General features: G+C 39.6%; 1 protein-coding gene across 2 annotated transcripts; it reads right to left on the bottom strand.

Annotated features, from left to right (window-relative positions):
* Positions 1–8991: 8991 nt before the first annotated feature.
* GBP5 (guanylate binding protein 5) lies at positions 8992–21936 on the bottom strand. 2 transcript variants are annotated; one of them, XM_046645040.1, is made up of 11 exons: positions 21776–21936; positions 18961–19169; positions 18307–18434; positions 16741–16850; positions 16283–16479; positions 15672–15914; positions 14331–14611; positions 13337–13549; positions 12472–12574; positions 11998–12179; positions 8992–10585 (listed from the first exon to the last, which is right to left on the bottom strand). In XM_046645040.1, exons 2-11 carry the CDS (start codon positions 19148–19150, stop codon positions 10466–10468), a joined length of 1767 nt encoding a protein of 588 aa, XP_046500996.1. In that variant the 5' UTR covers positions 19151–19169; positions 21776–21936; the 3' UTR covers positions 8992–10465. The 2 variants fall into 2 exon arrangements, with proteins under 2 accessions (XP_046500996.1, XP_046500997.1); XM_046645041.1 differs by having other exon boundaries at positions 18961–19207.
* Between the last annotated feature and the right edge of the window lie 1811 nt (positions 21937–23747).

Genomic DNA, 23747 nt, shown 5'->3' on the forward strand with positions numbered 1-23747 from the left:
GATGGAAACATGTAGGGAAGGAGTAAACAACACACAGTGACAGTGGACAGTCCAGGCTGTCCAGAGGTTACCATGGTTAAACTTATAACAAAGTAACGGCCCAGCAGGGAGAGTAGTTGTCTCCCTTTTAGCAATGACAATCAATCTGACCTTCATACATATTAAGGACTTTTTCAAGAAACATTTGTGTCCCTTCTTCACCCCATACCTGTAGAGGCTCAAATAGGTCACATTACAGATAAATGTAACCTGTGTATTTTTACCTAACCCTCAAGAGGAAATAAAAAGCATGCATTTATAAGTAGAATTAGAGAGAGGACTGAGACGAGAAGTCTATGTTTCTGGTTCATCTTTATGAAGTACCTCATTTTCCTTATTTGGGCCATTTTAAGAGAAGGCCACCTAAATGGAGAACACATTGCCATGAGAAGGACAGCACTGAGCTGTCACTGTAGTCCAGTTCTGCTGAAACAGGCTCTAGTAGAGGAGTAGTGAGGACGGAGTCTTGAAATATACTTACATGATCCATAATGTGAAGCTATGAATGCCTAGTTAAGAAAACAGGATTTATTGGAAAACAAAATCACTTAATTTTTGAGACGGACTGAAATAAAATCAAAAATATATTTAGAAAAATTAGCACGGTGTTGGAATGGGGAGTAATTAGGAATTGGGATCCTGGAGTAGCTAGGAGGCTGCTGGAATTTTAGAGCTGGGATGGACTCAAGTGACCATTTTAGTCCACTGGGAAATCGCCTTGCTATTACTGACGTCATCTTGAGTAGAAAATAAAAAGGATATTGTTGAAACTCCCTAATATTTATCTCCAGTTTTGTTGAATTTTTTAATTTCTCAAATAAAACCTAAGAATTTATTTGGGCCAAGCAAGGAAAAGTGTCTTTCTCTGACTGATGATCAAGAATTCCCTGAAAAGAAAGATAAAGACAAAATATTTTGCTTAGAAGCTAATGGGAGATTAGAAAACAAAAGGGACAATGGAAGGAGAAAATATAGACTGAGAGAAAGTGTGTTGGAAGTGTGGGTCCTGAGAGTTCAGTGGACTGCAATCAACCCCAAGTGGTGCTGAGCAGAGAGGAATTAATATATTTGAAAAAAAGGGGCGACATGTTCTAAATGGACAGAAAGTTCAATAGAGCAATGGGGAGATTCTCCCAAAAAAATCAGTAAGAACCCTCAGAAACAAGCAAGTCAAAAAAACCAAAACAAAACAAAACTCCACATCAGGGAGAAATAAGAACATTTGCATTGCTCTGGCTGCATTGGACCCTGAACTATCATTCTCTTTATTTTCATAAAGACCATACATTGAAGGGAAAGCTCAGTGCTTGCCAGTAATTAGCACAGTCTTGCAAGTTGTCCAAGACCTAGAAGCTACTTTTAAACTTCTTGTGGCCCTTGGGACATTTATCAGTGACAATCCAAACACCGTAAATTAGCCAAGTGTTTAGGCATTGATGCTCAAATAAAAAAGTATGCCTCAGTATCACAATCAGCAAAACTAAGTGAATGCTGTAGACTTATGCCAAATTTGCTATAAAAATGGGGGAGGGGTTGAAGTTTTAAATTGATTAGTGTTTTTCTCCTCACATTTTACATGACTAATTACAGACAATAAAAGAAGAATGCTGTGGATTAAGTAAAATTTCAGATCTTGTAAAGTAGGGGGGAAGGAGAAACAAAGGAGAAATAAAATTTTTGCACTAAAAAATCCAGAAAATACAAACAGCAAATAAATATGTGAAAAGGTCTCAAACATATTCATAGTGAGGCATTTGATATGTGACTATACAGTTACTAGATTAGCAAAAGCTGAAATGTCTGACTTTATCAAATGGGGGTAAAGATGTGGAAAAATCTCAGACACTGCTAATAACCATGTAAATTGCATAGAAAGTTCGAAAAGCTGTTTGATATTATTTGGAAAGGCTAAAGACACACATACCCTGTGACCTTCAATTCCACTTCTGGTATAATGCACAGGGGAAGTTTGAGTACACACGCACCAGGATACAACTGCAAAAACATTTATGATAACTGAGTTCATAAAAAATAAATGCTGGGAATAATATCAATGTTCATCAATAATAAATGGAGAAACAAATTGTGATAGCTTCATAAAATGGCACACTATAAAGTGGTGAAAATATATAAATTATATATACATACAAGAAAATTGATGATTGTTGCAAACTTCTTGACGAGAAAACAAACAACACACAAAAGAATACATGCCATTGGATAGGTAGGGCTTGCTATTATTCGCAGCCACACGGATGGACCTTGAGGGCATCATGTTAAGCAAAATAAGCCAGACAGAGAAAGACAAACGCTGTATGATTTCACTCATATATGGACTATAAACAAACTTACAGACAAAGAAAACAATTTAGTGGTTACCGGGGGAAGGGGAGGGAGGGTGGCACAAGGGGTTCAGGGCACATTTATATGGTGTTTGACAAATATTAATGTACAACTGAAATTTCATAGTACTATAAACTAGACCTCAATAAAAAAAATTAAAAAAAAAACATTTAGGGAGTTCATGGAAGAGAAGGATCAAATATATCATTAGGTCTGTCATTATGTATCGAGTCAACAAGCACACGCTGAGTACGTGCTTTGTGCTGAGCTCTGTTCTCGGTGCTCAGTGTCCAGGATTCAACAAAATGAATAGAAATTCCTGCCTCATGAAGCTCTATTCTGGTGGGGGAAGACAGAAAATAAATGAAACAAAAAACCCCCAAATATGTGTTATGTTAGGTGATGGGAAGTGCTCTGGAGAAAACAAGCAGGAAATGGGGACAGAGAGTATTGGGGTTTGAATTTATATAGAGAGTATTCTGAGAAAGAGACAAAATGAAGGAGATCTGTGACCTTAATGAGGACAGATTTAGTGAGTCTGTGGGCACTGGAGGCAGGCTGGATGGAGGAGTGATCTCGAGAGCAGGCAGAGCTAAAGAATGTGGCTCTCCCTCAGGTAAGGGGAGGGCACATCTGCTAAGGAGGAAGGGGGCAGGAGAGGACCATCAGGAAGGGCTGACTGGAAGGGTACAAAGGGAAGATGAGCCAGGTAAGAGGAACCCAGAGCCATCGAGGGCTGTCACAGCACAGATTCTGGAATCAGACTGTCAGGGTTCAAACCTTAGGTTCAAATCACTTGTTGCCTAAGAGCATGAAAAGGATCTTACCTCTTTAAGCCTCAATGTTCTTATCGATATTGTGGGTGGAACAATTATTCCTTCTTAATTCATTAGTATACAGGTGAATAACAAATAGTTTCTTAATAAGCTACTTTTAATTTTCCGGGATGAATATACTATTTCTCCAATGAGCAAGTGAGGCTGTGAGTTCATATGTGTCAATAAGTCCTGCAAGCTATAAAATACCAAGAAATCTAGGGTAACTGAAAATCTTTTTGCAAGAAAAAACATCAATTGGTTTAACAGACTTCCTCTGTACAATACATCTTATTTTACTTTAGCCGTTGGGGGGGGGCAGTATGGAGTAAAACATGAATCTTTTGCTGGTGTGTTATAAGCAGGAGAAATTGAAGAGTTCTTTTCTTTTTTTTTTTTTAATGATTTTATTTTCCCTTTTTCTCCCCAAAGCCCCCCAGTACGTAGTTGTATATTTTTAGTTGTGGGTCCTTCTGGTTGTGGCATGCGGGACGCTCCCTCAGCATGGCTCCATGAGTGGTGCCACGTCCGTGCCCAGGATCCGAACCAAGAAAATGCTGGGCCGCCCAAGGGGAAGATGCGAACTTAATGACTCACCATGGAGCCCGGAGTTCTTTTCTTAGAGTTAATATTTCCAAAAGCTTTGGGGAAGAGTAGATGAGATTACAAAGTTTTGGATTGGGGGTTTTTTGTTTGCTTGGGGGTTTTTTGTTTTGTTTTGTTTCTTACTGTAAAGAAGGACTGGGATATCCAAGCAAAGCTTTTAATTCCAAATTAAACAAGTAGAATGAGATAATTCTACTAGATTGTATAGATAATCACCAATTTCCAAAAGTCACTGTCCATAAAAGTTATCTAGAGTAACAATTAAAAATGTCCCAAATTAGTATTTGCAACAAGTACCACGGATAATTCTGATGTAGTTTGTGTATGGACCATGCATTTAAAAAGTGCACGATAGGGGCCCGCTGGGTGGTGCAGTGATTAAGTTTGCAGGCTCCGCTTAGGTGGCCGGGGTTGGCTTGTTTGGATCCTGGGCAGAAACGGTCGCACCACTTATCAAGCCGTGCTATGGCCGGCGTCCCACATGTAAAATAGAGGAAGATAGACACAGATGTTAGGTCAGGGCCGATCTTCCTCAGCAAAAAGAGGAGGATTAGTGAGGATGTTAGCACAGAGCTGGTCTTCTTAGAAAAAAAAAAAGGAGAATAAAGGAAATTTTTAAAGTGCATGATAAACAGGAGTAAACTTTATAGTTATTTTTAACAGTTGGTGAGTGTAAACGAGATTGAATTATGCCACATAATACAGCTTTGTAGAACCTATGGAACTAAATATATTTAATATAAAAATAAGCAAGAAACAGTCTTCAGGATTTAACTTGTCTGTACGGTAAGAACTATCTTTTCTCTGTTTCTCCAATGCCCGGCAGGGGGCAGTCGGGAAATGTCTGAAGAAGGGACGGGTAGTGGGAGGAAACGACACCCCTCAGCACTTCTGCAAGGGGCCTGGATTTTGGTCCCTCATTCCGAGAACGAACTTATGCCCCCTTTCCGCAGTTGAGAGTGGGATGCACTCCTCCCATGCAGAGCTTTTTATGCAGCCCTGCGGAGATGCCCGAGGAGGAGCAGCGCATTCTCGGGACACGGTGGCCGCGCTGTCGCCTTGCAACCGCCTCTGGTCCAAACGTTCACGCCGAGCTGCCCAGAGCAAAGAGCCCCGCAGGCCGCCCGCCATCGGGCTCCCATGCTGCCTTCCCCCTGCCTTCCCCACCTGCTGGTGTGGGGTCTGCGCCCGCCAAGGTGGCATGTGCGCTTGGGCATTTGCTGTTGCGGTGGTTAGTCACTGGAAATGTGCCTGGAAGGTAAAGTTTAGGAGCGAATTTACGTGGCGCGGACGCTGCAGTCAGGGGGCAATTCTCCGTTGCCCTCGCTCGCGCCTAGCGCTCTCCTTCTGCGTCTGGCTCCCCAGGATCCGGACTGTTGTTTTTAGAAGCTGAAAATCAAGCCGGATATTACAGCCAACCTGTAATGGGTGGGGATGAGAAGAACCGAAATCGGAGGAGACGCTCTTCTTTTGTGGCTTTAAACGTTGGCGTTTTCAACTATTTTTACCAAGTCCTTTCGGTGGCAAGTCCTCTCGGTTCCTCTACACCTGGCTTTGAAAACTCAGGCCCATCCTTCTTTCACAGTTGCCTCAGGTTTCCTTGGCTCCACAATGAACACAGAGCAGCAGGCTTAACTGTGAGCCAGTAACAGTAGATGGAGAATTTTTCACAGCCTGTCTCTTAGAGGTACTTTGTCAGGAAAGAGGTTTGTGGTTTTTCTGTTTGTTGTTCAAATGGGTTTGGGGGGCGGGGAGGGAAGCTTTGGTTTTTGGTAGCTTTTACTTTTATTTTTTCCTTTCCTCTTTCCACACCCTTTTAAAATACTCTGTAGTTAAAATGAGTGCTCTTTTCAAAACAATAAAAATACGTATATGTCTGTGCTTACATAAAACCCCTAATATTATAGTCCAGACATAATCACCATGATTTTTGTTGCAGAGTTTTCCCAGTTTTTTCTCTACTTATTCTAAGGCATATCTGGATTTTGATATCATGAAGCTTATATTATTTGGGGTTCTGCCTTAATTAAAGTAATAAAAAATAAAAATTCAAAAGTAAATATTAGCAGGTGCTAAGGAGTAACCTCTGGTTCCTTGGTTCTTTGAACCAGTCTTTATAGTACTTTGTGAGTCTGAGTAGTAAGAAATCTCTCCACAGGCCACTTGTCTCTATGCAAAGTCAATGTTCCAAAAGGCAGATGAGCTTTGGTCTTACTTAATCTTTGAATGCTGAGATCACTCTGCCGTCTCTGTTCTGTAGATGCATCAGTGATGCATTAAAAATGGCTGCAAATTTCTTGCGCCTCCTTGCATAGAGAGGTAGATTCCATCTCTTCTTGCCTTGGATCTGGACTGGCCCTGTAAGCTATCACTAGAATACAGCAGCAGTGGTGTTGAGTACAAGACTGGGTCTTAAGACATCTTTAGCTTCTGCTTTTGCTCCTTGAAACGCTCTGTCTTGGAAGCCAGCCACCTGAGAGTGCCATGCTTTCCACATTCCTATACAGAGAGCTTTCTTATTCCTAATTCAAATGTTTACTATTCTATGGTTGGTTTGTCCAGTTACTTATAGATGGGTGTTGGGGTTGTTTCTCATTTCAATTCCAAACATTATCTTCAGTGAATGACCTTGTATATATTTTACTTCATACAAGTGCAGAGTTATTTGTAGACTAGTTGCCCAGAAGTATCTGTAATTTGGATAGAAACTGTCAGATTCCCTTCTTTAGATATTGAAACAATTTTCATTTATATTAGTAATATAAAACAGTGTCCATCACTCCATAATCTTGCCAGTGGAATGTACTGTCAAACTTGTGAACTTTGGCCAAGCTGACAGACTAGAAATGATTTCTCAATGTACTTGCAATTGCATTTTTCTTATTATAATGAAAGCAGAGTATCTTTTCATATGTTTATATGCTATTTTATTTTTTTCTGTGAATTGTTTGTTCATATCTTTTGTGATCTTCCCCTCAAGATCCCTTTATATATTTGGGAGAGTAGGTATTGGTGACATTAGTTGCAAATATTTTTCCCAGTGTGCCATTTTTAAAAGAATTTTGCTCATCATTTTCTTTGCCCAAAAGTGAGGGAGGTTTTTTACTTTTTTTTTTTTTTTTAAAGATTTTATTTTTTCCTTTTTCTCCCCAAAGCCCCCTGATACGTAGTTGTATATTCTTCGTTGTGGGTCCTTCATAGTTGTGGCATGTGGGACGCTGCCTCAGCGTGGTCTGATGAGCAGTGCCATGTCCGCGCCCAGGATTCGAACCAACGAAACACTGGGCCGCCTGCAGCGGAGCGCGCGAACTTAACCACTCGGCCACGGGGCCAGCCCCAGGTTTTTTACTTTTATGTAGTCACATTTAACATTACTTTTGTTAATTCATATGTCATCTGAGTTTTGAGTCACATTTCAAAAGGCCCTCCCCTCAGGCCAGCCCAGTGACGCAGCGGTTAAGTTTGCACGTTCTGCTTCAGGGGCCTGGGGTTCGCCGGTTCAGATCCCTGGTGCGGGCATGGGACCACTTGTCAAGCCATGCTGTGGCAGGCATCCCACATGTAAAGTAGAGGAAGATGGGCACAGATGTTAGCTGAGGGACAGTTTTCCTCAGCAAAAAAAGAGGATTGGTGGCAGATGTTAGCTCAGGGCTAATCTTCATCAAAAAAAAAAAAGAAAGAAAAAGGCCCTCCTCTCTATAGATTTGTGAAGAATATATACTCAGTTCCCTCAAATGGATTTTTATATTTTTATATTTTAATTTTTTAAATTAATTTGGATTTTTTCTACTGTATTGTGTGAGGTCTGGATTCGATTTCATTTTTTTCCAAATGGCCATCCACTTGTCTAAACCTATTAAGAAGTCCACCTTTAACCCATATAATTCCCATACAGTCTTTTATTTGGACTTTCTGTTTTGTTGATGATCAGTTTATTCAAGAATCAATACCATACTTTCTCCACTTCTTTTCGGGGATTTCTTTGTCTGTTTTTGTGTTAAATTCTTTTAGACTATTTTGAAACTATGCTTTCTATTTTAATTGTTGTAGCCTTCATTCCTAAATTTTAGAATATTATTCAATATTTCTATATTTTCCTATCTAAGAAAGAGCGTATCACAAGATCATGAGTGTCGGGGTCTAGAGTCAAAATGCCATCTGCGGCCTTGTCCTTAGACAATTTATTTAATTCCAATGTTTTAATTTCCTCAACTTCACAAAGAAGAGAAAACAATAACTGTAATAATAATAATGGTAATAAATTATATCACGAATATTGTTAGTAATAATTTTAATAAAACTAATAAATATTCATCAAGTTTTTATGAGCAGTAAGTGAATGATTACAGTGCTCATAACTGGCACATAATAAACCCTGAATAAATATTAGCTGATATTAATAGCAATTGATAAAGTTAATTAATAAAGAAGTTACATTATTTTCCTATTGCTGCTATAACAAATTACTACAAACCGTGGCTTAAAACAACACAAAGTTAATGATCTTACAGTTCTGGAAGTCAGAAGTCTCCCAAGGCTAAAATCAAGGTGTCAGCAGGGCTGCCGTCCTTATAGAGGTTCAAGGAGAGAATCTGTGTCCTTGCTTTTTCGTTACATTTAAAACTTAATCAGTTGACCTCACCAAAGAAGCACTGTAAAGGACAGAAAATGTGGTGTAGTTCTCGGTAGCTTTGGGACACTGTCAGTGTTCACCTTGAAGTAGCTTTCCTTGTCATTTTGTACCCAATGAGCACCTCTGTCCCATGAGATCAGAATATTTGGGATGAGTGGGAGGCAGGTATGCTGGTAGGGAGGAAGGTTCGTGTTCCACTGGTGAAAGCAACATGTAGGTTCTAAAAGCCTGTAATGTTTTCCTGAGCTTTAATAGGAAAAGTATTAGACTAGAAATCAGGTGCTTTGTAATATGATCCAAGCTAACAGTACCAAGCTTGGAACCTTAGATAAGTAACTTAATTTTGCTTCGTCTCAAGTTGTTTTTTTTTTTAAATCTCTATAAGAAAGGTAGTAAAAATCAATATTTAATCTGAAGATGGAGTTGTTTTTGCAACTGTGAGATTTCCTTGGATTTTAAAATGTATTTTATTTTATCCTTATGAATTGTACAGCTTGGAAAGGCAGTTACAGAGTATTGTTAGGCAAATGCTCAGGCAGATATGCTGTGGTCTTTAATAGCTTCTGAAGTTCAGCTCAAGTCTAGAAATACAGCTGAGCAGCACTGGGACGTTCAACATGGTAAAAGTCTTCAAGGAACAGAAAACAGGGCAGACATTAAAATTCATCTGCTTTTCTTCCGTAAATAAGGAAATCATATTTTGAGCAACTAAGAAAGTTCAAGTTCCTATAATCGAGCCCAACTGGGAAATTCCTTATATGAATAAGTAAGCAATTAAAGGGAAACAAAATAGAACTCTATGTAATGTTTCTATACTTTCTAAAAACTATTTTACTAGAGATAAAACAAAGAAACAAAAAACAAATGAAAGGGTATTTTATTTCCAGCCTTAAAGTAATTCTTAGAGTAATTCTTAATCTCCTTAGGGAAATTCAGAAGGCTTCCCTAAATTTTTAACTATTGAAGAAAATAGAAACAAAGCAGTAGAGTTACTTTTTTAAATTACAGTTATTTATGGTTAAAAATATGTGCAAACAGACATATTTATATAATCCATAGTTTTTGAGAAAAATTGTTAGGATTTAATATGTGATTACAAAGGTTTAAGATCGTTTAACTTTAGCATTATGAGCAAGCATACATTAAATGAGCCCTATCAGATTTTTTGGCGTATTATCTGGCATTCCTTATACCATTTCTTTACAGGCACTAAAGGATTGTAAAGACAAAATACACAATTAAGTCCAATATAAATTTTTTCTTGGTATAAAATGTCCTGTTTAAGTCATGCCCTTGTTGAGTGTAACAAGAAGGAAAAGTCTTCTTTAGCCCTCCAGCCTATGACACATTTCTATGCTGGTAGTTCCTGCCATCTTCCGGAGCACGTCTATCTCATTATGACGTTATTTGCTTATAGCTTGGAATCTTTCTAAGCAGAGTGTCCACTGAACATAACCAGGAGTCACATCCTTGCCATACACTGAGCAGCCTCCACCCGGTCGAAAACTACATTGTCCCCACTAGGAAGGTAGGTTAGTTGTCTTTACCATCAGTGCCTCCTTCTGATGGCATCTAGCACCTGACTACTTGGCAGGAGTGATGCCCACCTGAGCCCAAGACTTTGGTCAAGTTCCACTTGTCTTAGTTCATTGAGGATAACACCCCCTAGGTCACTTCAATTGTACCCTGAGACTAATATGAAAAATTAGAGGGGTGGCATTGGGGTACAAGAGAAAGCTTCTCCTGATAGAACCAGCCCAATATCACTCCCAAATAGAAGCAATGATAAAATGTCCCTTATTATACATTCATAATCCCTTTAAGGAAGTGATCATCATTTAAGCTACTGAACTATTGAAACGCACATTTTACCAATTATGGGCATCATAACCTTATACTCAGTACAGAAGTTCAATATAATCATTACGAAGTTTATTTAAATGGTGATTGTCTCAAGTTCTATAACTTCTTGTTCCTTTGTGTCTTCAGTGAAAGTGAACAAGAAAAGGAAGTTCTGATGTTTAGCTCTTTAGAGTAAGATACATGTGTCATTGTCTGGTGGGGCCACATTCCTCTGGAGATCCTGGATCTCATTTTGAAGTCTTCTGCTTTCGGCTTGGTGTCTCTCCTTGAGCTTTTCAGCCTCTTCCTAAAGAGTGATAAACAAAACTATAGAGCTTAGCAAAAAGTAATGTCCAGATCACTGGGGAAAGAAAGCTCAAATCATTGACTTTTCCTTACTTATTCTAACCCATCAGTAACAAAAGACAGTTCCTGAATTCCTCCTTTCTGTTCATGTCCATTTTATCTGTCATTTGTGGCTTCCTACTTGCGTAATTCTTCTCCCGTTATCTCCTCTCTAGCTACAGAAACATTGTCATCTCTTGATCCCTGAAATATTGTTGTCCCAAGAATTACATCCTGAGGCCCCTTCCCCCTTCCTTCTTGGGCAATTTGGATCACATCTTGACTTCAGTTCTGATTTATACACAGGGAAATGTCAAATATAGTTCTATGAGGAAAGGCTGATAAAGTAGATATGTAGGTGACAGCCACAATCAGGTGAGGAGTCTGAACCTTAGACAAAGGAATTTGTTCCAGATCTCCACAGTTACAGGACAGAAGTAGAAGGAAAGAGTGAGGAGATCAGGAAAGTCAGATTGAGTATCCTGCCCTTCTGCGCATGGCTGTAATCTCAAAAATGTCTTGGAGCGGTACATAGAAAACTAGGGCCTACAGGTAGACTGGCCCCCTGGGGGAGGGCTAGGGTGTCCTTTGTCTCATAGGGATGCTCACATAAGAATTTCATGCCAGGTTTGCAGAAACAAAAGCATTGCAGATCCCACTCACTGGGAAGGCACTTTGATAAGTTGCCAGACTGTGTGATATTGACATTTAGCTATCTCTTTGGGACCTTATTTTTCTAATCAGAAAATTAGGAACATAATATTTTTGTGTCACACTGAGCAGACTAGATGAAAGAATGCACGTAAAGTACTTTATGTAGTGCTTGGTAAATAGAAACCACTGCTTATTGAGTGATGATAATAATAAAGGACTGGATGAAATAAACTCCAGCGACAATTAAGGTAAGGACAGGAGCGTAGACACAGTAACATGAAATTAATTTAACAAGGTAATCTATGACAAAAGGAAAAGGTTGCTTAGAGCAATTAACAAGATAGCAGTAAAAAGGTAATTATTGTGGATTGGACATGGTCTTGGATTTTAGTTAAATTGTAGTGCTTATTCTGTGCCAAGCTATTTGTGGTTTCTGCATACAAGTATTGACTCATTTACTTATCAAAATAACCCTATAAAATAGGTGTTATTACCATCCCATTCTCCACCAGTGGAAACTAAGGCATAGTGGAGATTGGTAACTTGCCAAAACCATGTGTTTAGTAAGAGGTGGAGCGAGGATGTTTAGGGGGCTGTCTGACTCCAGAGTCTTTGCCACGGTAGTATGCTGCCTCTTGCCCTTTATCACTGCTTCATGCTCTCATCAGTACAGAGAGGCGAGAGATGATTAAAATCCTAGATGAAATAATTGATGCATACCTGGAGCCGACGTTCCTGGGCCCTCTGATACTGTGCCAGCTGGTAGGCTCTGTTCATCACCATTTGTCTCACTTGTTCCTGGTAGAGTCTCTCCCTCTCTTCCATCCTTTGTTGGTTCCACCTTTGAATTGCCTCCAACATTTGTGCTTGAGCCTTTGCAGCCTCTGCCTTCACACGTGCCCCTGAGAAAGAAGAAAATGACGAACCTCTTTAGGATTTAAGTACCCCTTCCTTCTGCCTCCAGCTCTTATTTATTATTCCTGCTACTTCCTAGAGAAAATTCCCTGGGGCCATTTTTCCCTTCCAGGAAACCATGCTGTAGCTGATAGTAATGCCCTGCTCAGGTACATCCTGAGGAGCTAAGAGTCACCTTTGCCATTTTTGCTCTAGTTTAGTGATCCCAGGTGAACCAGGCCAAATTAATTTAAAATGTGTAGCAATTTCTATCTTACTTCTCTTCCATTTTCTTCTCACCTTCCATCTCCATTTCCCTCGCAGTGAGAGCCAGGTCTGTCTGTAGGATGGCATTGCTCACAGCCTCCTTGGATTGTAAATATTTCTTCAGAGCTTCCTCAGCCTAGAAACCCCAAAAACATGCAGTTAGAAGTAGGAAATGGTTGTTAGGAATGTTTTAAATCTCTTTATTTCTTTTTCTTCCCAGCATATTTTCCTCCCCGGAAGTGCACAGCCTGCACCTAATGGAACTGTCAGTCAAGCCTCTTCTGTCACAGAGCTGGGTACAAGCTCTGGGCTGGCCAATCAGAGCATCCAGGGCCACTAGATGCAAAGGATTTGGGTACAGATGGGAAAATACTGCAACTTGGGTGTTTAAAGACTGATTTGGGAGCTGGGAAAGATGCTGTCTCTCCCCTGAGATTGAGGGCACAAAGAACTAGCTAAGCTTGGAGCTGTTGGTGTCCTCTTTGCTGTCATGTGGGGTGAGCCTACCTGAGAATGAGGGCAATAGTGAGGAAAACAACAGAAAACTGAAGTGGTGGTGGAAAGAAAGAAGAAAGGGGGAAAATTGATGTTGTTTAAACTCCTGAACGTAGCTATACTTCAACTAAATTCAAACGTTTTTCTTTTAGTTTATGTAAGCCAATGAATTACCATTTTTTCCTGTTAGTTTCAATTATCAGGATTGAGTCCTATGTAACCCAAAATGTCCCTTTGTTTAAATGAATGTTGATAGTTGCAATAAAAGTCTGGTGATTATGGTGACAGTTCAGTTTAACTCCACAGCTATCAGTAGAATATAAATACTTTCTCCCTGTCTTCACTGGCTTTTGAAAGAAACCCTTCTGCAATTTCCCACAATTAATACGTAAACTAGGGATACCTGAATTCCTTTCCTGGGCTCCCGATAGTACTTTGCCTTCAGCTCTTCTGTCTTCTGAATGAAGAGACGATACCCACCTGGCTGTGAATAAACTCCCTGCTTCACAGCTCTTTCTAGGGGACTGAAAAGATCCTGAAGTAAAGCTGAGCAACGATCCAGTGATGCCTCCAAGTTCTGATGATAAAAGTCATCCTGTTTTGCTTCTAGCTGGGTCTTCAAAGGGACAAATGTTCATGGAAAAGATGACAGCAACACTTCAGTATCTCTAGAAATGATGCTCAAAGAGAATCTCTGTATTGTTTCTAGAAACTACAAGACTACAAGCAAGACTATATCCTTTCTACCAAACCTAGAAAAGTTCCAAGGATGATACATGCTAGAAAAAATGGCTTTACTTTTGTGTTTGAAACCTCCTGAAACCCCTTTCTCTTGCTACTTCTGCTTTAGATGTGCTCTTCAGACCACAGGTCTCTAGGCTCATGCCCGAATATTAAAACACAACCTATGGTTTTACAACCATTCCTGGTTCGGTATTATATTGGGCCTGGGATTCCCAATAAGGAGGTGAAATGGAATAATTAGCTAGAATGACATGAGTGTATGCTATTAAACTGGAGGCATAATCTTTTTGTAGATCCATCTGGTAATTCTGTATGCTTGATTAATAAAAAAGGAAAGTTAATTAATACTTTATGAATACAATTTTTTAAGGAACAAGATTACTTTTAAGAAATTAGTCCATGGATGTAACATGGTAAGATGTGTTGTGTGTGTGTGAAAGTTTCAAAATCTATAGGGGCCAGAGTAGTTGCATGTTTATTTGTTTGTTTGTTTTTCAAATAAAAGTGATATCTTGATCATATGAATGATAGTCATTATTTTCAAGTCTGGTAAAAATTATTTTCCTTAAAAGTCCTCATTTTGCCTTTCATAAGAATACTTTGCCTTTTATTGCCTGTAAGCCCCATTAAATAGAGCTAAAGAAATTAATTACCCGTAATTTTTTCTGGAAACTTTGGTTCACATCCTTGAAAGAGTTCTTCATGAAGACTGCAATGGCTTCTTTCTCACTGGCCCTGTGCAGGTCTAGCAGCTCCTGGAGGGTTTCCGTGGGCAGCTGCAGCTTCTGGCCCATCTGCTGGTCATAGTGAGCAATGGCCTTTTGCACTGCTGCTGAGTTCTTGATCTGAGCCAAGGCCAAGACTGAGTTCTCCATGCAGGGCAGATACCCACGGCTGATGGCGTTGACATAGGTCAGCACCAGGCTCTCTAATTCTTCACCCGGGAAAGAGATGCTTGTATTATTTGCAGAGAAATAGAGCATGCTCTAAACTGGGTAATTCTCAGAATGTTAATTTCACAATGCATTGCCTGAACTCTTCCAGCATTCTGCACAGTGTTCAAGTGGCCCAAATAAGTTCCTTCGGAAAATTGTGTGACCAAGAAGCCAAGTCTTTCTTTGGGAAAAGAAAGTGTTCAAAGGAGAAATCTCAAGACCTATGTGATCATCCACATTTCATCCTTTTTCCATTGAGAAATGAGGAAATGGTTATAGAAAGTTATTCATATTCATTTGATTAGAATGCTATAAGCCCTTTGCCTCTTTACTCTCTTTCCCTGTTCCTCAGGTTTCTATTCCCTTCAGAATGCCCTCTTCTCTTCCACTTCAGTATGTAAAGCTGGTGTGAGTGTTACCCTCTGAAAAAGCACAAAGTGAGCAAATTAGACCAGGTGGCCTTTAGTGTTTGTTGGAACTTTCCTGTTGGTCTTCCTAGCCCTTTGTACACTTTTGTTTGCACTCAGCTTCCCTCTAGAGTGTAGCAGTAAATTACAGAGTTCTGAGACATACAGTCTTTAGGAGAAACTGGACCAAGCAGTCTGCTTAGATTTCTTTAAGGGTTCTAGACAACTTGGGCTTCTGTCTGTTTAATGTTTGTGTCAAGTAAATTCCATTTCTACAGAGAATGCATTGTCTTCCTTATCTTGTGCCTATTGAAAACTGTGACACGTAATAAGTGTTCACTATACTGGTGGAACAAATGCTGCCAACCCATGTGGGTTAGTCTAATTCCACAGTGGAACATTTATGGGTAGAACTCCTTTAACTTGACGTTTTCTTCAGGTTACATTCCTATTTTATCCTACTTTAGAGGTATTACTAAAAAAGCACTAGAAATAGTTTTGGGAATCTCTGGAATTCAATAAATATGATACATATGATTTTCTTGGTAGTAACTGACTATGCATTTTCAACATTGACAGTAGAAGGAGAAACTTAGAACCATGCCTTATTCTTTATGTTGAATTGAAGGAAAATCCTAAAAAAGGTACTCACGAGGTCCATTGACTTTAATGCCTCCTGAAAGGGTTTTAGTCTTGGAATGCTTGAAGACGTATGAACAGAATTCTGCCACTTGTTGCACAAAGTCAGAATCCAGCTCATCATTATGCAGTGTCTCGAGGTGGGCAAGCTTCTTCCGGTGAGTGGGCAAGTCAAAAATAAAGCATTTCTTTCTTGGAAAGAATTTCTGTATACACTGACGGGGCAAATTGAAATTTTGGAGACTTCGATCGGTGCCTGGAGAAGGAAAAATTAGATTTACTTAGTATAGGATTAACATTCATTTTAATCTATTTCCCACAAATAATTGTGCCTTCCACCTGATGTTATTTATTTCAATACATCTTCACAAACCCTAAGTGAAAAGTTAAAAGGTAACCAATCAGGGAAAGGAAAAAGGAAAAGAAATTCACTCCAAGAACAGCAACATAATACAATTTAACATTGAATCTATTAGTTCACTTTAAGTTAATATTATTAATTATTTCTTTGGTAGTTTAGCCAGGTAAGTAAATATAGGAAACTATAAATTTAACCACTAACTCGCAAGAGATAATTTCTTGTGTTACTTTTCCCCCTCTTTCCAAAACTGAAGTCGCTGTTACCTTGCTTTTGCCTCAGCGAATTCTCCAGGTATTCATCTGCTGTGACGAGTTGCCCATCTGCTTCCAGGGCTAGGTAGAAATCTCTCAGAGTCCACACTAAGTCTGGACAGATGCTCACCGAGTCAGCTGCATCTTCAACCCCACCACCATCGGGTGAGGATACTGTCCTGAGCAGATTTGACAGTTCTGTCACATAGCTAAGACGCGGTTAAGGAAAACTGGTGGAAATAGGGCTGCATCTAAGCCCATAGTCAATTCCATGCCTCCCCATACCTTTGTATTCTCTTTGGGTTGTAACCAATTCCTCATTTCATCGGTAAATATAAGGACTTTTTTCTTATACTTGTAATGTTTATCATGTTTTCATTTTTGTGTTTGATTCACAGCCTCATAGACACAGCTGGTAAATAGAGGAGTTCTCCCTGGCTTTGGTGCCATCCTGGACCACAAAAGGATACTGCAATAGGTCGATAGCCTGCTGGTCAATTTTGTTCATGGTATTGTACACAAAAGTACTACTCAGCAGTATCGCCAGTGCAAAGATCTGGGTATCATTCTTCTTGTCACCCTAGAAGTCAGAACACATTGAAGTCATTTCTCATGGCATTCCCAGATGAGCAATCATTACAAATAGGCCTCAGACTTACAAATGTCAAATAAGACAAACAAAAATGATTATGAGAAACTCATGAACTTTAAATAGAATAGTTCTGTCATTAGCATTGATAATTTTATATGGAACTATATATTGTTAACTCACCAAGCCCTCTTATAACTAGTTAGGTATTCGCAAAATGGATAGTCAAAGTGAGCGGGGAAACCAGAATACTTAAAATCAAAATTTTCAGTTGTGTAAAACAAAGGTGGCCTAAACACAAAATACATCCATCTATTTTATCAAGTAGTTATCATATACAGGTCAGTTCACATTACTGATCTTATCTAAACTCAAAACAATGCTGTGAGATAGGTTTATAACTACTGTCTCCATCTTACAGATGAGAAAACTAGAGCACGAATTGAGGTTGACCAGTTTGAATTTTGTGACAAATCAAAAGCAAAATGAAAACATAAAAAAAAGGAAATTCCAGGGAAAGATGCAGTTGTGTGCTGGAGCCAGCTCATACCAGCTCACGAGAGCTGACTGTGTACATCTTGTCAGAAGCTGAGTTAGTGACTTCGCTTTGGTAGCTTGGAGTCAGCTGCGATGGGAGTATTTCGAAAACTGGCAAGTGCCACAAATCAAAGCTCCTCCCTCCCCCATAGACTGATCGTTAAACCAGCATAGAAGTGGAAAAAGCCCATGTATCTACTGTTCAAATGATAAGATAGATACGACCAAAGGGAAAATAAAAGATTAGGGGAGACTTACTCTTGCTTGTCAAAGTCAGAGTCTCAAGGCCAGAGCCCTGATTTGAACTCAAGCTTCTCTGACCCATAGCCCACTGCTAAGCACTATTCTCTGCAGGATCAGCCTCCTAACAGCAATTTTAATTGCAAAACCTTTCTGCATTTTGGTTAACTACACATCAACCAAATGTGTAGCCCAGCTCCACGTTAGTGTGGTCTCTCAATTATGATCTGGCTTATCAATATATTTTTCTCACTTCAGATTTCCAAACTTTAACTATTAAAAATAGAAATGGAATGGGGGTGGCCCAAGGCACAGTGGTTAAGTGCGCACCTTCTGCTTTGGCATACTGGGGTTCGCTGGTTCGAGTCCTGGGTGCGGACATGGCACCACTTGGCAAGCCATGCTGTGGTAGGCATTCCACATATAAAGTAGAGGAAGATGGGCACGGATGTTAGCTCAGGGCCAGTCTTCCTCAGCAAAAAAAAAAGAGGAAGAGTGGCTGTAGATGTTAGCTCAGGGCTAATCTTCCTCAAAAAAAAGAAAGAAAAAATAGAATGGGAGGAAAAAAAGATATACACTAGCCAAATGAAAGTACCAAAATAAAAATCTCCCTGTGTATAGAATGTTCAGAAGCAAGGAGGCTAATCAAAAAGGAGTCCCTGTTCCTTACCTTCTCTACATCCCCGAGGCCCTCGGTGTCAAGGAGAACTAGAGTGTGGTTTGGCTTCTCAGGATGAGGCACACACCACATCCAGATCCCCTTGGTGTGAGACTGCACCGTGGATCCAACTGAGAAGCCTGCAAGGGGAGTGGAGAGGTTGAAATAGAGGAGGGGGTCTGGAAGCTGGAGACTGTTGACAACCGAGCTAGGGTTGAAGGGAAGCAAGATGAGGAGGTGGCAGAGTGTCTAGCCAGTATTGATCTGAGTTACAACAGAGGCATGGGGAAAATAAGAACATCAAGCACTGTAGGTTGGAAATTTAATGGCTGTTTTTACAAGAATATCATGCTACCAAAATTTTAATAGTTTTTAATTACACGTATATAAAAGTTATTTCACTGATATCTTACTCCTTATGATTGGAAAATATTATGCTTTTTCCAAGAAGATAATAAGGAAAACAAAGAAAAGAAAAGAGGTGATATGTCAGGCACAGACCTTTGCCTTTTATCTCCCAGAAGATAATTAGCCAGCTGTGGCCCAAACATTAGCTTTCAATATTCCTCCCCATCTTCCAACTTTCTCTCTTGGCATCACCATGCTCAATGTCAGCAGTGTGAGTGCGCAGAAGGGGCTCGGCAGAGCTCTGCTGGTGCCACTCACCCTTTTGCTTCCCAGCCAGCTTGTTCATCAGGTAGGATTTGCCTGTGCGGTAGAGGCCCACGATAGCCACCACCACCACAGGCTGCGTAATGGCAGACAGGATCTTCAGAGCTTTCGGATTAGCCACTAGTTGCCCTTTGGTGTTCTCAATGAGGCACAGGGGTTCTGGCATGTGGATCTTTTGGGCCATGTCCAGGGTGTGACCTTGTCTGCAAAGGAAGAGATGGGATGGACTGGAATTTCCAGTCTTCAAGCAGAGAAAGTCATTTCGCTTCCTGAATCTGGGTATATACTACTCAGCATGGCCTAAGTTTCTGAAGAAATTTTAAAAAAAGACAGCAAAGAAGGTCATTGTACAATAAGTCCCAGGCCCCTCAGAGGTAGACTATAGGCTACCCCACTGGTCTTAAATATTCAGTGGCCATATAGAAAACCATTTCCTGAGTGCTGGTTTGAATCTGACTCTTCTCCATTGGCTTTTGGCTTCTTCTGTTTCTTAGTTTTTACCTCCCTAAGTCCCCAGCTTGAACCTTTATGACCACTATTCGTTATATTACACGTCTTGCTTTTATTCCATATCAACATGGTTTTCTCTAATTTAGGGCTAGTAAAAATCCACCATCTACTTGACTTTTTCTTTCACTGAAATCTTACAATGAAAAAGTCTGGATTCCATTACTAGGGCTATAAAAACTCCTTTTTTAAAATTGTAAAAACCTATTCTCCCTCCTTACTTATAGCCAATGCACTGGAGATCATCCAGGTGACCGACAAATAGAACAGAAAGTGCTTGGGAGCAGAGAATAGGAGATCCTTTGCAAATGGCGTAGCAACAGGTCATGGGAGCCAGGGAACGCCCAGGCCAAGCCGGAGCCAGAAAGAGGGGATTCCGCGAGATTTTACAGACTCAAATGCCAGGTCTATTTTTAGTCTAATCCACTTCCAAAGCAATATTGGCACCTTATATTTGTAGAGTTCTGGTTGAATGATTTGTATATAGCAGAGGTCATAATCAGTTTTAGATTAAAAAGATATGGGGACCTGGCAGTGATGATCTATAGTTAACTAGAAAAACAAAAGATATGTGACCTAAATCTATTTGCAGATATTGGGGGCTTACAATCTCTTGTGCTTTGACATGATGTCACTAATGGGAGAGGGAACTTATTTGTCTAAATTTTCATACCTCCTAATGAATAATGTTAGAGCTGGGTATCTATATTAATAAAAGTATAGTCATCCCTCGGTATCTGCTGAGGGATTGATTCCAGGACCCCCAAGTATACTGACATTCACAGATGCTCACTTCCCTTAGCTGGCCCTCGGTATCTGCAGGTTTCACAAGCATGGCTGGTTGAATCCTTGGACTTGAAACCCATGGACATGAAGGGCCAACTGTATTCTACACATTGTCCCCAAAAGTTACCTGGATGACATCTTTAATGCTTTTAGGAGAGCCCAATCTCCAAAACATCTTTGCAGATTCAATGTGTTCCAGCCCCACACGTAACTGTTGCTCTGCCATTCGTAGCTCAGTCTGTGATGTGTGCACTGAGATGCATTCTCCCTAACTGTTAGCGTCCCATGAACTTTTCCAAATAAAAGCAATTCAAGAACGCATCAAAACACAAACACAAATATAAATTTTGGCTTTGAAGTCAGGGAGACTTGATTTCCAATCTCAACACTGCAACTGGCTATCTGTGTGACCTTGGCATTTTACTCAACACTGCAAGCCAGTTTTAGAAAAATGGAAGTAATTAAACAAATATTTATTTACATCAGAATAAATGCTAGCTTAAAAAGGAGAGAGAGCAGCAGCAGAGGAACAAAAGATGTAGAGACAGAAAGCACGAGAAATAAAGGAGAAAAGCGTCAGATGTGCTAGTGATGGGGTTTCTAGAAGAAAACATCGCTGTTTTCAGCCATACAATTCTAGTTGGGTTTTGTTTTATTTTCGTTGTTTCTTTTTGCTTTTGTTTTGTTTCATGATGTTTTGGGTTTGAGTTTGGAGGAAGAGAAGGTTCTTCTCAAGGAGATCAATGGAAATCAGACAAGAAGGAAATGCATGAAGCCTGTGCTGTGATAAGAAATTCAAAGGAGAGAATTCCAGAGAGTAAACAAAGTCACCAGACAATCTTGAGGGGTCAAGCTGAGCAACTGTGGTATTAAGTGAATCGAGGCTCTATAGAGCGGGAGAAACAGAATCCAACACAACAGGCCTAGTGGAACGAGGGGGTGCTGGGAAATCAAAAGCTAGTTGACTCAGGGCTATTTCTAAAGAAAGAAATCTATCTCCAAACAACGTACAAGACTCTAACTAAAACTGTATAGCTATTGTCATGAAACCTCTTCATTCAGCATTCTGAGTTTCAACTTTTTTCTTTTTTTGCCCTTAACAATATAACCAAGTTATTTATATTGCATCTCATTCACTGCTGTTTCTCATGAAAATATTATAGTCATAGTTCTTAAAATTTTCAGGCTGCAGTTTGAACTAACTTAATCAGGTTTTGCCAAAGACAAAGGCTACTCACGTGGCAATTATGATCCTTATAGATCAGAAGGTGGCAAAGGAAGAAAAACGGTCTTCAGACTCAAACTCTCGGTTTAAGCCTGCACACATAATCGTGTCTAATTCAGCAGTACGCAAATGTAGCTGGCGCTTCATGAATTCTGCTGCCTGACACCACGATTTACTCTTTAATGAGGTCTGATAGTCTATATCAGGCTCAGCTGCACCCTATCATGGACAGACTATTTTTAAAACGTGCTGACACTTGTGAATCTTTCTCCACCCTTGCCCCAATCTTACCTTAACTATGAAATCAGTAGCAGAGATCTTTTAGAGCTGGTGAGAAAGCTGCTTGGATGAGAACTTGGTAAGAGTTCCAGTTCTGCTCCTTACTTTGGCTGTGTTCCTCTCTGGCATACTTCCTTACCCCTCCTGGGAGTTTCTTTTCTCTCCACCACCACCTCTCCGCACTGAGCGGAGGATTCAAGTGAAACACAAACTAAAAGTGGAAGAGGTTTGCCAAAACTGAGGATGCGAAACTGAAACTGCAAGGCAAGCTCAGCGATTAGATGGCTCTACAGGGATTTTTCTGAGTGTTGGCTGCATGTGTTTGGCCTGATTTCTCAGAAACCACATGTTGTTAGTGAAACAGAACTTGGAGATAGTTTGTAATTTGTGTCTATTCCAAACTGTCCTCAGTCCTGTGAGAAACCATAGTAAGTCCACAGTTACAGTGAATATAACCCCAAAGTACCTCTGAATTATGTGAATATACCATGTTTGTCTGTTTGTTTTTAAGGAAGCAGCCATCCTATGCAATTTAAGTCATCTCTTGTGCTTAGCGTTTAGGGGTTTTGATACAAGTTTCTTTGATAAAGCTTGTTTGACACAATAAATTGCTGTATAACTTCAATAAAAAAAAAACTTCCTAAGTAGCTAAACCAGATGCTAAAAAATTTTAAAGAGCTTAAAAAATGATCAGTCATTAAATGGTAAACAGTTTTTTGTAACTGCATCTTTTATCAGTTAGGCCAATATTCAAACCAAATACTTTGAATACTTACTATATGCTGCAGCATTCAAAGAGAAGCAAGAAAGAAACAAGCATCATAATTCCTATGAGATTTCACTCTAGATAAATGCATCTATTGCCTTCTCCATCCCCCACTCTGAGTCCCATCCTCCCAAACCATGTAAATGTTTATTTGGTTTATCTTCCTTATTTTCAACCATTGTCTAGTGGATCATAGTTTTCCAGAGTCTCATGACTTAGCTCTGTCTACAACTATCCACCACTCGAGACAATAATAGAAAGTTCTCTGAGTCTTTTTTTATTATTGAGAGATAATTGACATATAGCATTGCATTAGTTTTAGGTGTAGAAGACAATGATTTGATATATGTACATATCACATAATGATTACCACAATTAGTTTAGTTAACATCTATCATCACACATAGTTACACATTTTTTTTTCTTGTAATGAGGGCTTTTAAGATCTACTTTCATAGCAACTTCCAAATATGAGATACTGTATTATTAACATTAGTTACCCTCCTGTGCGTTACATCCCTCAGACTTATTTATCTTATAACTGGACATTTGTACCTTTTGACCACCTTCACCCATTTCACTCATACCCCACCCCCTGCCCCTGGCAACCACCAATTGGTTCCCTCTATCTATGAGTACGGGTTTTTTTTTTTTGTTTAATTTCCTTTTTGTTTTTTAGATTCCACATATAAGTGAAATTATGCAGTATTTGTCTTTTTCTGTCTGACTTATTTCACTCAGCATAACACCCTCAAGATCCATCCATGTTATTACAAATGGCATAATTTTCTTTTTATGGCTGAATAACATTCCTTTGTGAGTATACACCACAAATTCTTTATCCATTCATCCATCAATGGATCTTAGGTTATTAACATGTCTTGGCTATTATATATAATGCTGCAAGGAACATGGGGGTACAGATATCTTTTCAAGATAGTACTTTCCTTTTCTTCAGATAAGTCCCCAGTAGTGGAATTCCTGAATCATATGGTAGTTCTATTTATAATTTTTTGAGGAACTTCCATAATGTTTTCCATAGTTGCTGCACCAATTTATATCCCCACCAACAGTACACGTGTTCCCTTTTCTCCACATGCCCACCAACACTTTTTTCTTATCTTTTTAGTAACAGCCACTCTGACAGATGTGAGGTGATAGCTCCCTGTGGTTTTGATTTGCATTTCCTTAATGATTAGTGATGTTGAACACCTTTAC

This window comes from Equus quagga, chromosome 18, assembly GCF_021613505.1.
Source record: "Equus quagga isolate Etosha38 chromosome 18, UCLA_HA_Equagga_1.0, whole genome shotgun sequence".
NCBI lineage: Eukaryota > Metazoa > Chordata > Mammalia > Perissodactyla > Equidae > Equus > Equus quagga.